Source organism: Barbatula barbatula (genome assembly GCF_947034865.1).
Source record: "Barbatula barbatula genome assembly, chromosome: 1".
NCBI classification, from domain to species: domain Eukaryota; kingdom Metazoa; phylum Chordata; class Actinopteri; order Cypriniformes; family Nemacheilidae; genus Barbatula; species Barbatula barbatula.
The window spans coordinates 25,853,461-25,874,826 of NC_136766.1; the positions used below are offsets into that span (position 1 = coordinate 25,853,461).

Sequence of the window (21,366 nt, forward strand, 5' to 3'; positions counted from 1 at the left end):
ACAGCTCTCGCTCAGTCTGTGCCCTATTGGCCAACTGACAGGCCGCATCACAATCCCATGCAGGACAAACAGCCAATGAGATGTTGTAATGGGTCTGAGCTGACGGAGAGCTACGCTTTCAGGATTCCACGTTCACCATGGCAACAGAAGCCTGGCCCTGGCTAAAAGCTACTCGGCAAAAAACACTTACAAACCAAAACACACTGCGACCAGCGGACACATGGACTGTTGCTCTTTTAGGAATGTCTTTAGCACAGTGGACGTTTGCACAGGCTCACAGAAGAGAACACAGGCATTGCCACGCACATACACAGGCATTCCCGAGAGTAAGAATTTGCCAATCCTGACTCACAAAAAGACTTTCTTTTCTGTATTTGTTATGTGCTAACCAGGCACGATGCAAAGTTGCAAAACATTGTAAAAGGAATATTTTCTAGAGGTCGACCGATATTGGATTAAGCCGATAACGATAACTAAGGTGCCGGAAACATTTAATTAACAATAGTTTTTATTGATTCTGAATAAAACATAACACCAAGTAAAATATCAAAGAAGTTTATTAGGCTACAACAGTCAGCAAATGAATTACTTTTTAACATGTCCTGTGTACTGCAACTGCAATGTGCTTTACCTTGTCAAACTTTTAAATCCGCAAATGTAGCCTGTTCCGCCCTGTGCATAGTTCAGTCTCCACAGGCTGTCAGTATTATTGTTATTTCCGCCTCTAGAGGTCTCTGTTTTGCACCGTACTCTCTCATTGAATAACAAAGGTAACCAGGAAAAACTATCGGTGGGGATTTTTGCCAATAGTTATAGTTATCTGGGACATTAAATCATGAAGAATCGGGCGATCAAAATTATTTTCAATTTTTTTTGTTCTTACCAGTTGTTACCAGGGCTGTGACGGTGGCCGTGAAAACCGCAACCACCACGGTAGTAAAGTGCCATGATGGTGGTGAACTGCCAACGGTGGTAGTCACGTCACTGTGCCAAATATAAGTGTAACAAAAATGACAGTTGCGATAAGGATTGCTATTTGTAGCCTTTCGGTTGTGTATAGTTTTACTGATGACGTCTTCACATTAAAAAGTATTTAAATAAGGTCTATTTTTCTCTTCCACTCATGATGTGGTTGCTACACGCAAATATAATAATATAGCACTTCAACGCATGTACATTTGGTTTGAGAATATATCAATTAAAGTCGTATTTTGGTTTGCTTTCGACCACAAAGTATTCTTGTCCTTCAAAAAAATTCAGTTGAGAAAAACTCAAAAAAGTAATAATAACTAATAACTTTTAACAAACTGCTCTAAAAAGTCGCTGTGGTAAGCTTGTGCTTCAGAATGAACATTGCTATATAAATAATTTTAGGGGATTCATATTTAAAATAACATGCGAGGCAGATTTCAGCTCATAATGTCATCAAAATGATGCAAAGTTGCATCATGAACAGTTGATTTAGTCCATTCCTGATGACTATGGAGGACCGGAAATGCCGATTTGAAATAAAATTAAGAATAATTTGATCAAATTAATAATTAAAACATGAAAACTGTAAACAAAAAAATGTCTTTTTAAATTGAGAAATGAATAGACTTTGTTTAATTTGTGTTTGAAAATGTAGTAATTGAACAATAAAATGTTAAATAAAAAAAATATTTTTAAATCTATACATTTAATAATGTTTATTTAATTCATGCTTTAAAACGTAAAAAATTAAACGATAAAAAGTTTTACTATGCACATTTAAATCGTTTTGCCAAATGCTTTTCTCTCTCTATTTGCCAATTGCGATGGACAAATGGATAAAGAAAACCATTTGCAAAAAGAGAGAGAAAAGCATTTGGCAAATGCTTTTTTTTAAAGCGATTTAAAAATAAGCATTTAAAATGTGCATAATATAACTTTTAATTTTTTTCACGTTTTAAAGTATGAATTAAATAAACAGCTTTAAATGTATCCATTTATTTGTACATTTAAAAATTATTTTTAATTTAACGTTTACTGTTCAATTAAACTACATTTTAAAACACAAATTAAATAAACCATTTTAAATAAGTGCATTCATTTCCCAAATAAAATGTTATCTATATGTTTACATGTTTATGTTTAATCATTAAATTGATCTTTTATTACCAATCGTCAATCCCGGTCCTCCATAGATGACAACGCCACCAAACTCCAAAACAAAGTCAACCAAAAAACAGAGCTCACTGAGCTCATCACATCCAATCAGGGGTGTGTTAGCGCTCCAGGACACACGCAGACAAAACACATAAATGTGTAAACAGGAAGACGGTTATTGGGGAACAAAGACTGTATTACAAACCTGTAAATAAGCATGTTAAAGACTCTTATCTAGACACACAAAGGTACAGAATCACAGCGAGAGAGAGAAACTGGAGCCTCCACTCACATGTAAACAGTGCTCTTTGTTGTCAAACTGAATTAGAGTCTCCGGTTCTCCACAGTTAGAACAATGCTGCCACATTCACAACAAACACATACAGTTCAGCTTCGAGAGTCACATGAAGTGGAACAAAACGATCCACGTGTTACTATACAGCGCGCTGTTCGCACATATAGGAGTGTGTTAATAGGGTAAGGCCTTCAGAATTGACAACAGATAATTAAAGTCATCCCATATCTTCCCTGTCAGCTTTGAGCCAGTGGCAGACTCCCATAACAACTGTCTAATTATACCAACATTAATTACAGACCCAATTTACAGTCTGATCTTACACAGACGCTTCGTTTTACACTTTAAAGCAGATGTACATGTATATTGAATAATATGTGTGAAACATCTGTGTAGAAATCTTTGTTCTGAAAAAGATATTTTGAATACAGTTCTGGGGCACTTTTGACTACCATTGTAATTTTGTCAATTGTGGCCAAGAACTGTTTGTTTACAAGCATTCTTTCAGATATATTTCTCTGTGTTCATCAGCGGAAAGAAAGAAACCCGAGGGATAGTAAATGATGATAGAATTTTTATTTTGGGTGAACTGTCCCTTTAAATTAGGAAATTTAGGTCACCTTTACAAAAATGATCGTGTGAAGAAACTGGTGTGCATCTTGAGACAAAACAGTGGTACTGACATATTTTAGATATGCCGGGGCAAGTTAATTTCAGTTAAGACATTCATTTTAGTCTGGGACTAGCCTAAAGCCTTGTCTATGAAACCGGGCATTTATCTCTGCATCTTGAAACATGTTGCAAATATGCTGCCAACAGTTTCAATAAACACTGTAAATATGAGCTTATGTTAGCAAATCCTTTATTCGTCAGACAAAAATTATCACAAATTATGCTTGTTGAGATAGTCGGTGTCTCCAGTGAAACACGGTGTCCACCCACGACACCCGCTTACCGATTACATCACTTGTCCAACCGTGGCACCGACCCCATCGTCACTTTGAATTTTTATAGTAATAAATTACTTAGTTGAGTTAAAGACCAGACTACAATTGCGCATCTGAACGCGGCTGCTGTAATAAGCTTAAGCGTAACAAGTGTCGCAGCAAAAATCTTTATGTGAGGGGAGTGAAGTGCCGTCCAACAAGCGGTTGCTTTGTTAGTTATTTAACAAACTTCTTCCGTTTCGTATACCTTTCTTATTTATACATTTTCTCGCACAGTGTATGCCGTGATTACACATTTTGTAAATATATGCAACTTATCTAACGCAAGTTTATTTTATTTTCGTTTCTTATAAATGTTTTGCTTGATGCGTGTCTTGATTATTCGTTATATTAAAGGCAACCTATCTGACGTTAAGGTTTTTTAATATATTGATGTTATTTATAATGTTATAGTCGGCCATCCGCAGTCGGTTTTTAAGTGAGACCATCATAAACATCTGCTGCCATCTACCACAATGACTAAGATGAATTGATGGTGGACATTTCAGCAAGACAATGATGCAAAACACACAGCCAAGGACACTATCAATTGGTTTCAGAGAAAGAGAATGAAGCTGCTAGAATGGCCCAGCCAATCACCTGACTTGAATCCAATAGAAAATCTATGGAAAGAACTAAAGATCTGAGTTCATAGAAGAGGCCCAGGAAACCTTCAAGACTCGAAGACTATTTGTGTGGAAGAATGGGCCAAAATCACACCTGAGCAATGCATGCGACTAATTGCTCCATACAGGAGGCATCTTCAAGCTGTCATTACCAACAAAGGCTTTTGTACAAAGTATTAAACACATCTAAGTAAACGTGTTCAATTCTTTTTCCTGGTGTCATTCTATTTTATTACATAAAACTTAATTTGTGAATTATTTGTTTTGTTTTCTTTGTATGTGTGAATTATCTGGGATGTTAACAACATCCGGTGAAAATTTGATTTGACCTTGAGAAATATATTTACGGCGAAATTTTTTTAAATGTTCAATATTTATTTTACCCGCTATATGTGCAATGTTAGCATAAACCATGATGTGTTTATGTAGTTTTAACGGTTTCTCTGAAGGCTTTTTTAAACAGAAGTTTAGTTTGAAGATTGATTTTATAACACCTAAATTTTTTGCCTTATTTTTAAGGTAAATAAGAGACTGTTTGATCCTATATATTTCATCATTGAGGATTTCTTTCTTGTGGGATAAGTGTCACATCACTCGCCTAGCATGCTGTTGTCACTACATCCACATATAACTGCAGGACACAGACAGACATAATAATGCTGTCCAGAAGATCCACTGAGTCAAAGCACATTTTGTACAAGCTGTATAAGCGGTAATCCGACTCACATCGCAAGTAGCCATAAGTTATCAAATCACAAGCGTTTTATTTGTTACCAAACCGAGTCATACATCTTGCAAATTAGGTCTGACTTGAGTCCAAGTCACGAGCCCTGAGCTCAGCTTCCCACCATCACCCCAAAGAGACGTCCCACACACACCATATTAGAAGGCTTATTGTGAGCGTGACGTAGGCTTGACACAAGCGCCCTGCTGTTCTTATATTATACTCTTATATTCAGAGTTAATAAGTACTCAGAAAGAAAAAACTGAGACTATTTCCGTGTCCCGAGAGCAAGCAAAACAAAGTCAGAAGTCACTACATGAGAGCGAGAGAGAGAGAGAGCGAGAGAGAGAGCGAGAGAGAGAGCGAGAGAGAGAGCGGTGGATGGACATGATTGATGTGGCTGGGTGCAGCAGCATCTGGGTAATGTCTGTTTGTGTCGGGGTTAAGCAGGGGACAAACAGTGTGCAGTGATCACTGTCAGGACTTCTGTGCATACAGGTACACAACACAATGTGGGCAGTTTTTTCACATGAATGCTTTGGGCAAAGTTAGAGTTGCGTGCTTTGCGATCACAAAGCAGTCAGTTTCTCCATCTTCTAAGTGTCATGCCATGTCTGTCTCTCTTGCTCTCTCTCTCTCTCTCTCTCTCGCTGTCTGTCTTTCCCTCTTAGGGCCTCTTGAACACAAAGGGCTGGTACACAAAGAGCTGGGACCAGTGACCCGGACTGCATGGTGGGGGTGGGCTTTGATGAACTCCTTTCATTAGAAAGACTTGGAGGGCGACAAGAATGTTTAGATTTATTTTACACATTTTCTAAGGGAAAGAGCTCAGTAGACTTACATGTGTATGAAACAGAAGCCTGAAATTGGAAAGTCTGGCAAGCGTTAAAAAATGTCTGCTTTCTTCCAAGGACAGAAATTTCCTAGCTGCTTTCCTTGCACTGAAAATAAAAGTTGACAGACGCTGAAAATGGACTTAAAGAGAACCCTATAAGTACAACTGTACACTGAATGTCTTTCATTTCAGTTCAAGTTCATTGACTTTTACAAAGAAACTGTATGACATTTAAGACATTTATAATCTTTGTTGCTGATAAGAAAGTTTAACACATACCCAAGGGTATTAAACCCTGAGATTCAACATGCCCTGTCTTCCTGTCTTTCCATGCCTGAAGTAGGGCTGTCACGAGTTTTAAATAATCGTTTCATCACGATTGTTTGACCTCACGGATGGTTTCAGATCATCGCAATTATTGCACATCTCCATAGAAGACACAAGGGGGAGATGTAGTGCCTCCATATTGCATATTTTAGTGTATATATTGCATATTATAGTGTAACTTAAGTATACTGGTAAAATGTACCACAGCAACACCATCACTTCAAAAAAACGTTAAAGCATATTCCATAAAAATAACCTGCAGTACAATTCAATATTATTTAAATTAATCTCAGTGTGAAAACCAGTCTACCAAAATGTCATTAACAGAAAGAAAAACAGACAAGAAGCCTTTCTATGACTGATAGCATTTTTAAAGTGGCTTCAATTCCAGGGGATTGCACATAGTCAGAAACAAATGTATAATACAATGCAATGCAAGTCGCTTTGGATTAAAGCGTCTGCCAAATTCATAAATGCAATTGTCATCGTCAGCCAAATATCATAATCGTGACAGCACATCTTACAAACACGAACTCTTAAAACTACATTTTCTGACACAACAACAGACGTTTTAAAAAGGTTTGCCGGGGCTCAAATCAAACTAAATGGAAGTGCGGGTGCAGCATCTTTTTAACCTCTCATCGTTTCAGTAATACACATGAATGTTTCACTTATCCCGTAAAGTCATTTCATACATCTCTCCTCCTCACCATCGCGTCCCTCTCTTTATCATGGTTAGCTAGGCCTCAGGCATACATCACCTCAGAAACATATAGATCCAGAAAAACCCTCAGGACAGACAGAACATGTACACGCAGGGACAACGTTTCATGTGTTAACTGTCAGTCTGGACACACTATAAATCCCTGTATGATCAAACATTCATAATGAAGTCTTTCCTGCTCACAAAGCTCTGATCATCTTTCCTGCCTATTCATATTCATCATGCCTCACACTCTCTGCCTCCTCAGTACCTCCAGACAGACACACACGCATGCACGCACACCTTCCGGGTGGGTTGGGTTGAGCGCGTGACATTTGCTCTTTTATTCATCCCTGAGTGACACAATGTCCCGTTTTCCACGCTGTGAGGCGGCGTGTGCAGGATATCTACCCGCATCACTTCCTACAGCTGACTCGCACTTTCTTTCCCCCTTTCTCTTCCGCTCTTCTGCCAAATCCATTCACTTTGGTTGGCCATTGATTAACTTCAAACTAATGTAAACAACAGTGAATGAACAAATCTCTATATCTCTGTCTGATGATCAAAAACAGCACTGGTCCTGACTACTGTACAGAAGCTGTCAAACAACGTTGAAAAAAACTAAACAGACAATCAGCCAAACATGTTTTATCATTTACTCACACTCATGGTATTGCAAACCTGTATAAACACAAAAGATTGAAGAATGTTGGTAACCATCGCCCCCTCCCCATTGACTTGACTATTATATTTACAAAACCATCAAGACATTTCTCAAAACCTTATACAGGTTTTGAATAATTAAGACGTGAATAGAAGTAGGACGATCCCTATAAAGTGTGGGAATCATTTTTTCCACAAATATTTTTGGAAAAAGGAGAATAATCATGAGTGAGAGTTTGGTGAGATGCAAAATATACTATAACATTAGATCAGCACATCGGAATATGATTGCATTGTGTTTTTGACCCGATATCATGGTCCTTCCGAAACCTCGGATGTCCAAAATTAGATCAAAGTTTTCAAAAAATCACGTTTTTATTGTAAAATAAACCAACTGCAGTTCAATGGATATTAATTGGACTGGACAATAAAAAAAAAACACGATTTTGTGAAAATGTTCATTTTGGAACCAAACTCCTCAAATGTACTTTTTTAAATGACTGCGTGCTGTTTGACAAGCCCAATATGGACAAGCACTTTTAATACGTTTTATTGGTTGGATATTTGCAAAACCCAGTGACAAACATAAAGGGTGACTATAATGATTTATGTAAACATAAAAACGTAGATACGAGGTTTCAAAAGGAAGGCAGTGATATGCAATATTGTATTTAAAAAACGAAGATGGAAATGAATGCAGAGTAAAATAAGATGAATAAAATAGACAAAATTCATCCCAGAACTAAGAGAAGATATATGTGTCATTCAAGGGGGCCGGTGTCCTGACACAGTGAGGACAGTGTAGAGATGGCATCTGATTGACAGTCCTGTCATAGTGATTGATGTGATGCTCTACAGCTTCATGACACCATACGTTTACCAGAAACAAGGCAACAACTCTCTCCAAGACAATTGAAGCCACTACATTCTGCTGTACAGCTTCAACAGCACTCATCCTGATCCCCAGCGACACATTCATCTCTCTCTGCCTGAAGGAAACACCATCTATTTTATCAGATACACACTGCTGATTGAAATTCTGCAACGAACAGCATGAAGCCCAACACATGCGCTCTTCCTCTAATTCATTACTTTAGATGGGAAAGCAGCAGCAAGGGCTCTTTGTTCGTTCTCATCCCTATTGTTTAATCAGAACAATCTACAACAACACAACCCATAAGAGCTATTTTACATCATTTATTAAGTACATCATTAAATAAATAAATCACTGTAATATAAACCACAGACTGCATATCCAAACACAGTGGAACGCAGTGGAAGGGAAACAAAAGCCACTTCTACCAACATCAGCACTAAACTACCGACACACAGAGAAACAATGATATCTTTCACCCATTCTTGCTCATGCTATTACATATTATTGTATGTAGCAGTATAATTCAAGCATAAAACCTTTAAAAGAACATTTAAAGGAAAATTCAAGTATACTATTAAAGCACTATTGACAACATATTTGGCCTGCTGTTGCATTAGCAATAAACAATGACTTGTCTCTCAGTAGATACACACAAACAACAATATCATTTCTTTTCAATGCAAACCATAATCTTCTTATTTTGTTGAAGCACCTAAATGAATTCCTCAATAAAAATTGTTGCCAACATGTTAAATCGATGTAAAATCAGTGTGTCGTGTGTACCTAGATTTCGTTTAGGATCACATAAAACCATGAACACGTTTTATGTAAAGCATCTAAGCATGGCACAAAAAAGTGAAAAACAAACAGACCACAGTCATTTACTTTGTGTATTAGAGGATACTGCTACACTGTGCGATTTGATATAGTCCTTTACTATTGTTGCTTGTGCAGATTTAAGGATTCTCAACATGTATCTCAGAAGGCCAAATCCATGCATGCTTTAATCTTAAACAAGTTCATGCCGACCAACCTCTGTTCTCTCCTCTCCAGTCCAGTCACTAGGTCTGCGCATGCAGCATCCATCCACCCCATTGGCCGACATTGAAAAATCTGCTTTGATCTTCCTCTCCCATTGGCTAGGTGTAAGCACTGAGGCATGTCATGGCACACGGGAGCCTCACAATCCTGAGTGACAGTCATGTTGGCCAACCAAATCTCAGCCATTGTGAAATGAGAAACTCTGAAAAGAATGCATACAAAATACATTGTTTTATTGTCACCAAACCAACTAAAACGTGCTTGTAAAATTCACCGGTTATTTGTATTCATTTTCTTTGTTTAACTGTTTGTTTATGGTTAATACAAAACTCTCTCCTAATTCATTTAATCTCAACAGCCTCCATTTTCCGAGCACGTGCTGACATCTATTGGTATTACACTGTATTACACAAATATATTCCCACACACCAATGTTATTTTAGTTTACTGCAATTGTCATTTTAAAAACGTTTCTGTTCATTGAAATCAAATCAAATATGAAATCAATGTAATGAAACATTGATAATAATAATTATTAATAATAAACCAAAACTAAAATAAAATGTATAAATCGCATACAGCAACCTAAAAAAAATCAATTCAATTATAAATTCTAATAAATTATTCATTAAATTAAATAAATTATAAAATGACAAAAGCACAAACCAATAATGCTAAAACTTTAACAATAATTACATAACAATTTATTTAAAATATGAATAAAACTAAATAAAACTTAAACAAAAACTATAATAACTGCCACACACTGCTGAAGCAAATATGAACCAGTCACTCAAACTCTAATACTTTTGAAATCTTTACTAAGTTGGGAGATATTTCAAAGTTGGTCAATGCAAGTTAAGTCTATTTTACAGCAACACTGAAATAAAGATGATCGGAGAATCACGGGACTAGAGAGATTGTGCGGAATAGCTGAAACATTTAAGGCTTTTGGGGGGTTACCAGGTGAGTTTATAATAATATTTTACATTTGCACTGTGCATATTGTATTTATAAACACATACACATGCATGTATATGTTAAAGAATCATAAACGATAAAACACTTTCAAAAAGTTATATTAAATATGAATATATGAATGCAGATATTTCCTAAATACAGTACATACATGCGTGTGTACACGTATGTGTTTTAAATGACAAAATACATGCACAATTCAGACATATTACACGTTAACTTTTATTCTGGATGTGTGAATCGTGGAACAGCCCTAATATCAATAAATTCAGTATTTGTTGTGACTGACATCCGTAACAACATCAGTATTTGCGAACTGCCAACAAGCACGTGCGTCTATGCATGATATGTTTCAAAGAGGAAACAGTCCTGTGATGTGATACCGAAATGACACGTCTAGCTGCTGAGACTAACCGCCCGGTCGTCGTGGACCCTCCGCCCGAAACCATCGAAACAAGACCTCCGAATCTAGAAAGCTCGCAAAAGAGGCGCGTGAACACGTTTTAGCTGCGCTGCAGCGCCTCGCTGTGGTCGCGCAAAAGAAACACGTGTGGAAAAAAGGGGCGGTGACGCACAGTCAGCAGAGAAGAGAGGAAGAGAAAAAACATGGCAAAGAAAAAAATTCAAACGTTCTTCCTGGAAAATCTCTGATCCCGCCACAAGTTCACCGCATGACACTTCCACAAGAAAATGCGCAGGGCTTTATTGGCCAGTCACGGGCCCCGCATTCAACGACTACGGACGATTACGTAACATCGAACAATTTCACTATTAAAACCCTTTGCAACACGTTTATCGTGCAATCCTAATTTACAGTACATCACATCTATTCAAGTATAACACGATTGTCTGCGCTGCGTCACCTATACGACGTCTATATCAAACGATTGCGCAATGCTGAACTCCCACAGTCTTCCCGTAAAGCGGTTCAAATGAACTGTGATCTCACTGTGTTGCTGGTACAGGGCGGGCAACTTTATCTTCACTCGTTGACACTCTTCGTGATTTCAGCTGTCACGCAATGGCTGAATTCAACCTGTATGTCCGCAGTAGCTGCGGGGAAATTAAAGGCGGGAATTGTTCACTCACACATCTGATATTAATCCATATGCCCGGACACGTTTCGCACCTACGATTCGTGGCAACGTGATCATCCGTTAACACGCACCGCGCTTTATGACGACACGTAATCGATGCGTAACGATAAATCGAAGAGCGATGAATAAAGTCAAGAAAGTATCGCTCTTTACCTGCTCTGCGTGAAACCGGGAAGTGGCTTCATCATCTCGCATGTCCTCGTCGTACGAATGCAACCTAAAGAAGCAGCTGCGCAGTTCCGTTCCTCTCGCGCGGTGAATGGACGCCGCGCAACGCGATCCGTCTGCACCTCTGTCATATCACGAACGTGCCATTTCTAAACGCGCGTTTCAATATATCGGCGTGAACGTGGATCAGCTGCGTTGAAACCACTGTAACGGGAGATGATGCGACTAACATCGGCGCGCACAATTGTTTCCGAGTCTTCCCCAAGAAAGCGCGCACAAATCTCACGACTTCTCTCCGGTTTCGTTGCATTGGTTGCGTGCCAAAAACGGTGCCACGGCGCGAGTCTCGTGTCCGCTCATGAGTTTCATTTAAGCGTGGAAGAGATGCGAGTCTGGAAATTGCGCAGTTTTTAATCCACTGCAAACGCAGGCACTCCCCTCTTTCTCTCTCTCTCCCGTGTGTTTCCCCTCGCACTCTTTCGAGCTCTTTCCCTTCTTCCTCCTCCCTCTCTCTCTCTCTCTCTCTCTCTCTCTCTCTCTCTCTCTCTCTCTCTCTCTCTCTCACTCTCACTCTCTCTCTCTCTCTCGTTTTCCCCTTCATGCAGGTTTATTTTCGGTGGATGAGTCTCCTGGACCCGCACTGCCCCGCCTCCGTTTTCGCCCGGACGCTTATCACTTGTAAATTCCACCATCACTCACTCCGTGACCGTGTGGATGAGTTGAGCGTTGATGCTTTGCTCGGGTATCATGGATTTGATGAATTTGCAATACATTTTGTGATGAATGTGCTAGTTTGTGTATGGCATGATGAGACACACCTCTTGGTTATAGTTGTGGAGTGGTGTGTGTGTGTGTGTGTGTGTCTCTTCCTCCTTGAATGTCTGCGGTTGGATTCTTTGCTTTGATAATTGAATACACAGATGGTGGACGTTTAATGCAACACTATACAGAGATGAGCTAACTCAGTTATGTGGGTTCAGATGTAGCGAGACACGAAAGGGACACAGATCTAACTGTCCACTCGTCTTCAGATGCTTCAGGGTTTACATTCAGAGTTTGCCTTCGTAGCTTCTCTCGTGAGCTGCTCGGCAGCAACAAGTGTCAGATTAAGGCGAGGAAATGCAAGCTGTTGCTCGTGAAGAACCCTCTCACCGTCTCAATGGGTCTCTGAGGTGGGAACATTCTAGTGTTGAATAAGCCCCGGGGACTTCATCCTCCATTTCGGGACTCAAAAGATGTCTTTCTCGTCCTTCTTTTTCACTTCCATTTTTCAGATAAAAAAATGTGAAGTTCTCTAAGAGATTACAAAGGCGCCTTGGAGGCCAATTTGAATGTGAATTAAACATGTTGCTATGAGCACCCCGACAATCAGTTATAGAGGTACAGGGATACACAGACCTGTGGATGAATAAAGGGCTCCTTACAGTCTGAGCAAGTCTGCTTCTTTCAGAACAGGATGAGAGACTGAATGCAGCCTTACACTGAGGCCACCCTCACTCTCTCCCTTTATCTTTTCTCTCCCTTTCCCTCTGAACTATTCTTCTGTTCCGGCTTCTTTGCTCTCTCGTTTTACTTCCGTCCAGAAAATTCTAATTCCCTCTTATTGAGCGTCCTGGAAGATCTTTGCTTTTCTTTGCCTTCGGCACCAATGAGCAAATATAACTAAGTTAAAAGCAAGAATGTAGGAAAAGCTGGACACTAAACACAGATCATTTGGTGATACTTTTTCATTTCTTTGGATGTCAGGGAAACATTTTTGAGAATTTACGTTACAGTGCCTTCCTTCACAACTCTTTACTGGTGGAACAGTTTTCCGAACTCTTTCCGGTCAACCCCATCTCTCACAACATTCAAACTACTTAAACCCCGTCTCTTCTGTGAACACTTGACAGACAAATGAAAAGCACACTAACTCTCTTTCTCTCAACAGGTAGTGGTCTGGCTTTTGTTGAAACTAGTAACTTTGTATTAGCACCTATTGTATTATTGATCCTTTATGACGTATCGCTTATTGCTCCCTAAACTCTCTATAAGTCGCTTTGGATAAAATGACAATGTAAATGCAGTGCCCCCCTCTGCTTAATATACATTTCTTCTTCCTTTAATTGTGGCATAGACACATCTGCAACATTGGTTTTAAGCTATGAGAGCCAGTAATCGCAGTATTTTTCAACAAGCATTGTTCAATACTGAAGTGACATTTCCAAAACTCTTCACACATTCAGCAAAACAGAAGTCTGTGCAGTCCAAACTGTGAATGAATCAAACAAAAAATGCATTTAGTGACCATGGGAATGGGAAGTAATTCAGTTTTGTAACCTTCTAAAATTATTTATTGCTTAACTAGTCAGTGTAAAGTTTCTATGTCTTTTACTAAACGTCAAGGTTAAATTTCCTTTATAGAATAGTGACTAGCAACAGCACATCCTGAATGGGATGTATGTTATTTGCAGTTAAACATGGTTTTTTAGACACTGAGTGCGACTATCTGTAGTCTGAAATCGGGCTGAAAGAGCCACAACACACTTTCCTCAAGTGACTTTGCTTTAAAATGCCTTAAGAATTGTGAAGTTTATGTAACTGTGAGTCATTACGCATTCAGAGCTCATGTGTACTAAAAATAAGAGCAATCAAAATACTTTTTAGAACTTTTTGTGAGGAGCATTTATATATTTATAGGTGCTTCACGCCAAATTATATATACATTTGACAAAGCTTATTTAAATGAAAAGCATCTTGGTGAAAATGTAAAAAAATGGGTAAGGATTCGAAGCAAAGATAAATTAATATTCTTTACATTTTGTACTGTTTGTCAAGCAAATTCATGAGAGGCAAATTCTTAGATTTGCAGTGCCACCTTGTGGTCACAAACTTCAGAACACGCCTGGTCTTGATGCTTTGCACCTGAATAACTTGGTGGTTCCACTGAGACTATTAAATGCTAAAACTGCACTACCATAATATAAATCCTCTGAAGGTTTAGGCTGCAGTTAGATCAACCGGAACCAGGAACACTTCGAGCTGTCGAGCTTGTACAGAGGCAAAGTTTTTGCCAGAGGGGAACTGGATCCCCTGGTTAGGCCTGGTTTCCCTCTGAGGTTTTACTTTTCTCCAATTGAGTTTTGGCTTCCTCGTCTGTTTAACATTTGACCTGTGTTTCTCTCTCCTTATCTTGGGGTGTGATTCTCGGTGATGGACGCTGTGCGAGCGTTTGTGTGTGTGCTGGTGGTGCCTGTTGTGTGTCTTCCGTTTTCACCTTTTTTTGTCTTGACTTGCATAACCTTATATGTTTCGCTTATAGTCAATATGTTTTTTGTACAGCTGTTTTGTAACAATGAAAATTGTAAAAAGCGCTATATAAATAAAGTTGACTTGACTAAAAAGAGTATATGTAATGCATATTGAATGCAGTGAATAGGGACATGCTGTAAATACTGTTACATATTTATTAACATGTTTTTAAAATTTACATCAGGTGTTCATTTATTTTTTTAATTATTATTTCTTGAATTTAAGCAACATTAAATTATTTTCATTAAGTGAAAATGAGCTGTTTGTAGGAATAACAAGTGATTGTTCCGTGTTGCATATTGTAAAACAAAAGAAATGATATTAATTAGGCATGAAACACAAGTGCGAGTGTGCGTGTGTGTGTTGTCTTCCTAGTTGTCAAGACTCATAAGAAGAGCAGTGCCTCTCTTAATCCAGTGATCATAAGGCATAGCTCCACACTTCAGATCAACTGCCACCACAAATGACGGATGGCCGGCACCGCCGGATCGCAAGGGGTAATAGTAGCAGGGACAGCTGTACATATCTAAACACAAGAAAAGCAGGATAACAGACATAACCTGAACATCTGAATTCAATGCAGAATATTAAATGTGTGAAAAAGAGCGTGTGCTCACTCTTGGCGACCCTCTTGCGGCTCTCCACAGGTTTGAAGTGGATGGTGGGCATAGGGCAGACTAGCTGCATAGGCTCCGCCTCCACCAGACAAGAGGCTTTCTTATCCCAGCCTGCCCCCTCTAGATACAACCCCTGGATGAGCACTCCATCCTGGACAAGATGGGAAAAAAGGAAGGCATAACTTTGGATTCATGCCACACGAGGCGGCAGTGAGCAGGCAAGCAAGAGAGAGAGAGAGAGAGAGAGAGAGAAAGATGCAAATGCCATGTGCATCAGCTTCTAATGGACAGGGGATGGCAGCATTTACTCACCTTGGGAGGGAAAAGCAGATTGTTGTCATCTACCGTGGTGACTGTGAACTCCCAGGATAGATTGTCTACAGACACCTGCGCAGCAAACACAACACAGCTATCACGTTGCTTTACAAAGAATTGGCAGACTTTAGAAAACACACTTACTGTACCGCCAAAATACGGGTCCCTTATGAGTGTGTGCGTGTGAGCATTACATCTACACACTTGGGACATTAGTTTTTTTCAGCTTTCTATCAGTCTTTTGTTTTGTTGTACAGTCGTCTGCCCTAAAGCATCACAGGTGCTCGGTTATATAGTTAAAGCTCATTGTGCTGGCGGGCTCCAGGAGCTTCTACTGAGTCCCACAGTGCTAGTTAGGGGGATTGTGTGAGAACTGCTGTTTGCAGATCCCAAAAGGGGTTGAGAATAAACATTATCACTGGGGCATTAGAGAGGTAATGGAGCAAGATTGTGCTGCATCCCTGCAGACTGCGCATATGGTTGTGCAACTAAAACTGAAGATAGTTTGAGCATGTCACACCAACACCCCGCAGCGTGCATGTGGTCCCGTTAAACCCAACAGAAAGATAGTAATCACCAGTCATTTTTGACCTTGTGGGGCCTTTTTGGTTACTGTGTGGTAAACAGCTTATAAATCAAACTAAATGGTTTATTTGAATATGTAACGATGCTGAAGGTTTTCCGACAGGTGTGTGTGTGTGTGTGTGAGTTGTCATGGAGACAGATATTTCAGGATGGCGTACAGCACCTTTAAAGTGAGTGTGAATATCTATCTTTTCTTGTTGTGGGTGCACGGCTCACGTTGTGCTGTCGTGCGGAGCTCTGTAATACTGCGGTGAGGAAGCCTGTGGGGAAAGTAAATCCAGACAGCCAGAAGAGGACAGGAGGGTGAGCCGTCTCCGCCCAGCGAGCAAACTGCTCCACGCGCTGGCACAAGTCCCGCGTCCAAGATGCCAAGGGCTTTAGAGATGGGTACGCCTGGGGGAGAAATCAGAGTCTATGAACTCTTTCACCTGATGCTTCTGCTGTGGTGTATTTACTGATCTTACCATTCTGCTTGAGAGACAGCATTTCTTCTTTGTATTCTCTCTGTTCAGCAATTTAACACCAGATGAATGTGAAGGGCAACTCGACAAAACTCACTGAAATGTATCTCTGCTTACAGTAAGGGCCTTCATACAGTGTAATTTAGAGTGCAGCCCAAGGCCATAGAAGCGAACAGACAAAGAAAGAATTTCTGTGGGTTTGGATGAGCGATATTACTGTCTGTCATGAAAAGCATATTAGGTAGTTGAAGCGCATAATTTAATATTACTATTAGACTTGAAAGGCATTTAAAGAAATCTTGCATAAGCCATTCAAATTGTGCAATCAAACTCGCATAAAACTGTCAGCGCGAAACGGTGCGGTGCCATGTTTTCGGGAATTTCTTTGCAGCGAGGAAATGATTCATTCATTCAGTGTCATTTTAATGTTCAAAGAACAAAGATGTTTGAATTTGATAAAAAATCAAAAGTGAGTGTGGCTTGTGCCAAAAGAATTAGCATTTCAAACACAGCGACTGCCACCCAGCACTAGGAAAATACTCCTGATTGGTTTCGTTTCACGCTGTGCCATAAAAAAACCTTTATGGGTTTAGTTTCTCGCTGGCATGAAAATTAGATATTTCCAGGCAGAATAAACGATGGCGCTTTTACACTTTGAAATTGGAGAATCACAGACAGTTCAATTATGATAAAAGGCAGTTTAGGGCTAGCTGACAAATAACAACATGGACGTCTTTCAACACCAAGATTTAGCCTGAAGTTAAATAAAAGTGTGTGAGGGGCTTGTTTGCACAATATTATTTGTTTAAACCATCAAAATGTGAGGTGTATGGTATATGATGGACAAACGTATAAGGTATCTAATATAAAATAATAAAAAGGCAAACTACAGCCTAACACCTTGGATTACAGTGATTTTATAAAGTGGGGTGTTGCCTTGCACAATGCAAAGCGGTTGTAAAATCACTGGAAACCAAGGATTCACGAGGTTTTATTGTTTTTTATGAAACTGTTACTTCATCAACGTCATCAATGATATTATTAAAAATAGTATTGCTCCCCCTAACAATGTAGTTATACAATGAAACGCACATGTAGCAACATCAAATTGAAGATGGGCCGCTGCCGTTCCACTGAATGGGGATGAATGCAACGCTCAATATAGATGACCAATACGCCACAGCTTCAGCTTCTCAGTTAGAGGAAATGCGAATAATAAAAATATCACACAATCCAATGTTCTACGATATAGGTTTTAAAGTGAAACAGTAACAGTGCAAATGCGTCTGAATCTATGAATAACACACACCCAGCATTTTTCTGGTTGCTGCCCGTATAAACCACTTCGGAAGATGTATATGTTCTGTTGGTTGTATTTTGTTCACACGCTTGTGCAGTGTTAAAAAACAGTTTTAAAGTTCCACCTGGCCAGCAGTGGACCAGGGTTGTTTACGTCTTCTAAAGTGGTCTTCGTAAAACGGTCAGTTCTGGTCCTTGACTCTGAGCCACGTTCTAAGCTGGTAACCCACTGCTTCGTGGGGCTTATTGCTTTAACACATGCAGGGCTCTCTGTAGGAATGTTGCATACTGAAAATCTAGTGTGACCGCGGAATAATCTAGACATTGACTACAATTTTATGTTATATTAATATTTCTCTCTTGTAGTAATATTTTCAGGCACTCCCACAGCAGAGGTCCTGACTCAATAAGCTTTATGAATGTGTTTTGTGTGTAATGTGATGTGTGTATGTATAATGTGTGCATTTTTAGATGCTTTTGACTATTTTAAAGGTCTTTAACACTGCACGCATGTTACCCTGCAGAACATTACTACCTTAAATGTGTCACACCTGTCAGCTGGAGTGCCCTCGTGTTCCACCAGAGGGTACTCCCCACATCAACTGGACTGCCACAGCACACTACATTACCCATAACCCTTTGCTGGACTCATTATCCCAATCGTGTTAACCTGTGTCCCATTAGCCTTGCCAAATCTGTCTATTTAAGCCCGCTGTTCTCATGCATTCCTTGCGAAGTCTTGTATGTGTTACACAGCTCAACTCTGAGCATGGCCAAGTGCTGTGGATCACCCTGTTCGACTCTTCATAGCGCTGTGGGTCACCCTGTTCGACTCTTCATAGCGCTGTGGGTCACCCTGTTCGACTCTTCATAGCGCTGTGGGTCACCCTGTTCGACTCTTCATAGCGCTGTGGGTCACCCTGTTCGACTCTTCATAGCGATGTGGGTCACCCTGTTCGACTCTTCATAGCGATGTGGGTCACCCTGTTCGACTCTTCATAGCCTGTGGGTCACCCTGTTCGACTCTTCATAGCGCTGTGGGTCACCCTGTTCGACTCTTCATAGCGCTGTGGGTCACCCTGTTCGACTCTTCATAGCGCTGTGGGTCACCCTGTTCGACTCTTCATAGCGCTGTGGGTCACCCTGTTCGACTCTTCATAGCGCTGTGGGTCACCCTGTTCGACTCTTCATAGCGCTGTGGGTCACCCTGTTCGACTCTTCATAGCGATGTGGGTCACCCTGTTCGACTCTTCATAGCGCTGTGGGTCACCCTGTTCGACTCTTCATAGCGCTGTGGGTCACCCTGTTCGACTCTTCATAGCGCTGTGGGTCACCCTGTTCGACACTTCATAGCGCTGTGGGTCACCCTGTTCGACTCTTCATAGCGCTGTGGGTCACCCTGTTCGACTCTTCATAGCGCTGTGGGTCACCCTGTTCGACTCTTCATAGCGCTGTGGGTCACCCTGTTCGACTCTTCATAGCGCTGTGGGTCACCCTGTTCGACTCTTCATAGCGCTGTGGGTCACCCTGTTCGACTCTTCATAGCGCTGTGGGTCACCCTGTTCGACTCTTCATAGCGATGTGGGTCACCCTGTTCGACTCTTCATAGCGCTGTGGGTCACCCTGTTCGACTCTTCATAGCGCTGTGGGTCACCCTGTTCGACTCTTCATAGCGCTGTGGGTCACCCTGTTCGACACTTCATAGCGCTGTGGGTCACCCTGTTCGACTCTTCATAGCGCTGTGGGTCACCCTGTTCGACTCTTCATAGCGCTGTGGGTCACCCTGTTCGACTCTTCATAGCGCTGTGGGTCACCCTGTTCGACTCTTCATAGCGCTGTGGGTCACCCTGTTCGACTCTTCATAGCGCTGTGGGTCACCCTGTTCGACTCTTCATAGCGCTGTGGGTCACCCTGTTCGACTCTTCATAGCGCTGTGGGTCACCCTGTTCGACTCTTCATCGCGATGTGGGTCACCCTGTTCGACTCTTCATAGCGCTGTGGGTCACCCTTTTCGACTCTTCATAGCGATGTGGGTCACCCTGTTCGACTCTTCATAGCGCTGTGGGTCACCCTGTTCGACTCTTCATAGCGCTGTGGTTAATAGAACATTCGCTTCTGGAAAAAGGTCCGTTGAACGAAGCAAACAACCGATGAAATTCAGATCAATTTGAATGTTACGTGTACAAATGAAGCTTAGAGTACAACGTGTGTGTGAATGGTCAGTATAATAAAAGAATTGACCTCTTCAAGTGTGGCAATAAAATCCAGTATGAGTTCATATTCATACGATTCGATACTATATGTGGTACAGAATAATGTGCATGTACGTACTGTATATATTCATACAAAACCATCTATACAGTATTATGTAGGATTCAAATGTGAAAAAGGGCAAAGAACTCATAAAAAAGCTCTGGGATTCAAGCGTTCTGACATGCATAGCAAAGCGTGCACGTGATGTGACTGAGCAGTAAGTGAAGCTTAGTTTGTCATGGGTCACGTGATTTCAACGATTTTTTTTTGTGTAAATCCTTCTTTAAGTCGTTTAGAAGTAAATGTTCGGGTTCATGAAAATGAATAACATTTTCAAAATGTTATTCGGTGTGTAAGAAATGTACACCTGCTCCTGACCATGTGTAAATGGTGCGTAAAATAGTTAAATATGTTGTATTCTTTTTGACAAACTGAGGACACTTCATTTTGATGAACTGTGTATCATGATATTTAATGTCTTTTTTAATTTTTTACTCTCCTACTTTTTACTCTTCTACTTTGGGCAAAAGAGCTCGACGCTGTACTTTTTTGCAAAGCTGTCCCACCACAGCGGAGGAGAGTTGGGACAAACACTACATTGCCCAACCATCGTACACAACAATGGAGAAGTTAATATGCTGGTTACTGCATTTGTATTATGGTCTTTTACTGTATATAGTACTCTTATATTAGCATGGCTGTGATAAGGCCAGAAGCATGAGGCCGTAGGCCATCACAGCCGTTGATATCCACCTGATTTTTAATGTAAATGTGGGCGCTGCCAATCTTTGAGCTGTTTGTGTTTAGACTTCCGGTGAGCCACTATAGCTAATGACAGTCGTATTACAAGTGTGCTGTTTTGACTAGTTATTATTCAATATGGAACCTTAAGGTACTAGCTTAATGTGTGCAGTTAGACTTTGCCATATAAGCCGGTACAAACGTAGAAAATGTCTACAAAACATTTGCTTAGACCGTAATAGACGCACCAGAGCTGCATCTGGATGTCGCACAGCCTACCATCTGCATCCATTATTCATTATTTTAGCCTACTGGATGCTCTTTCTCCTGGACAATTGACCCACTTGACTACAATAA

The 21,366-nt window shown here is 40.4% G+C and overlaps 2 protein-coding genes across 2 annotated transcripts in view; both read right to left on the bottom strand.

Moving 5' to 3' along the window:
- The window catches only part of kdm6ba (lysine (K)-specific demethylase 6B, a), a 66,452-nt gene extending 54,542 nt beyond the window's left edge, over positions 1–11,910 (bottom strand). The window contains exons 1-2 of the mRNA XM_079463661.1: positions 11,433–11,910; positions 9,197–9,406 (exon numbers count right to left, since the gene is read on the bottom strand). The gene's annotated coding sequence lies outside the window, so the exon portion shown is untranslated. The remainder of the gene's footprint in view (positions 1–9,196; positions 9,407–11,432) is intronic.
- A 3,199-nt stretch (positions 11,911–15,109) lies between these two features.
- dnah2 (dynein, axonemal, heavy chain 2) overlaps positions 15,110–21,366 on the bottom strand; it is a gene marked incomplete at its 3' end in the record, with an annotated part of 134,062 nt that continues 127,805 nt past the window's right edge. Inside the window, exons 82-85 of the mRNA XM_079449974.1 lie at positions 16,472–16,648; positions 15,668–15,742; positions 15,356–15,506; positions 15,110–15,264 (exon numbers count right to left, since the gene is read on the bottom strand). Of these exons, the coding sequence (XP_079306100.1) occupies positions 15,110–15,264; positions 15,356–15,506; positions 15,668–15,742; positions 16,472–16,648 (558 nt within the window). The remainder of the gene's footprint in view (positions 15,265–15,355; positions 15,507–15,667; positions 15,743–16,471; positions 16,649–21,366) is intronic.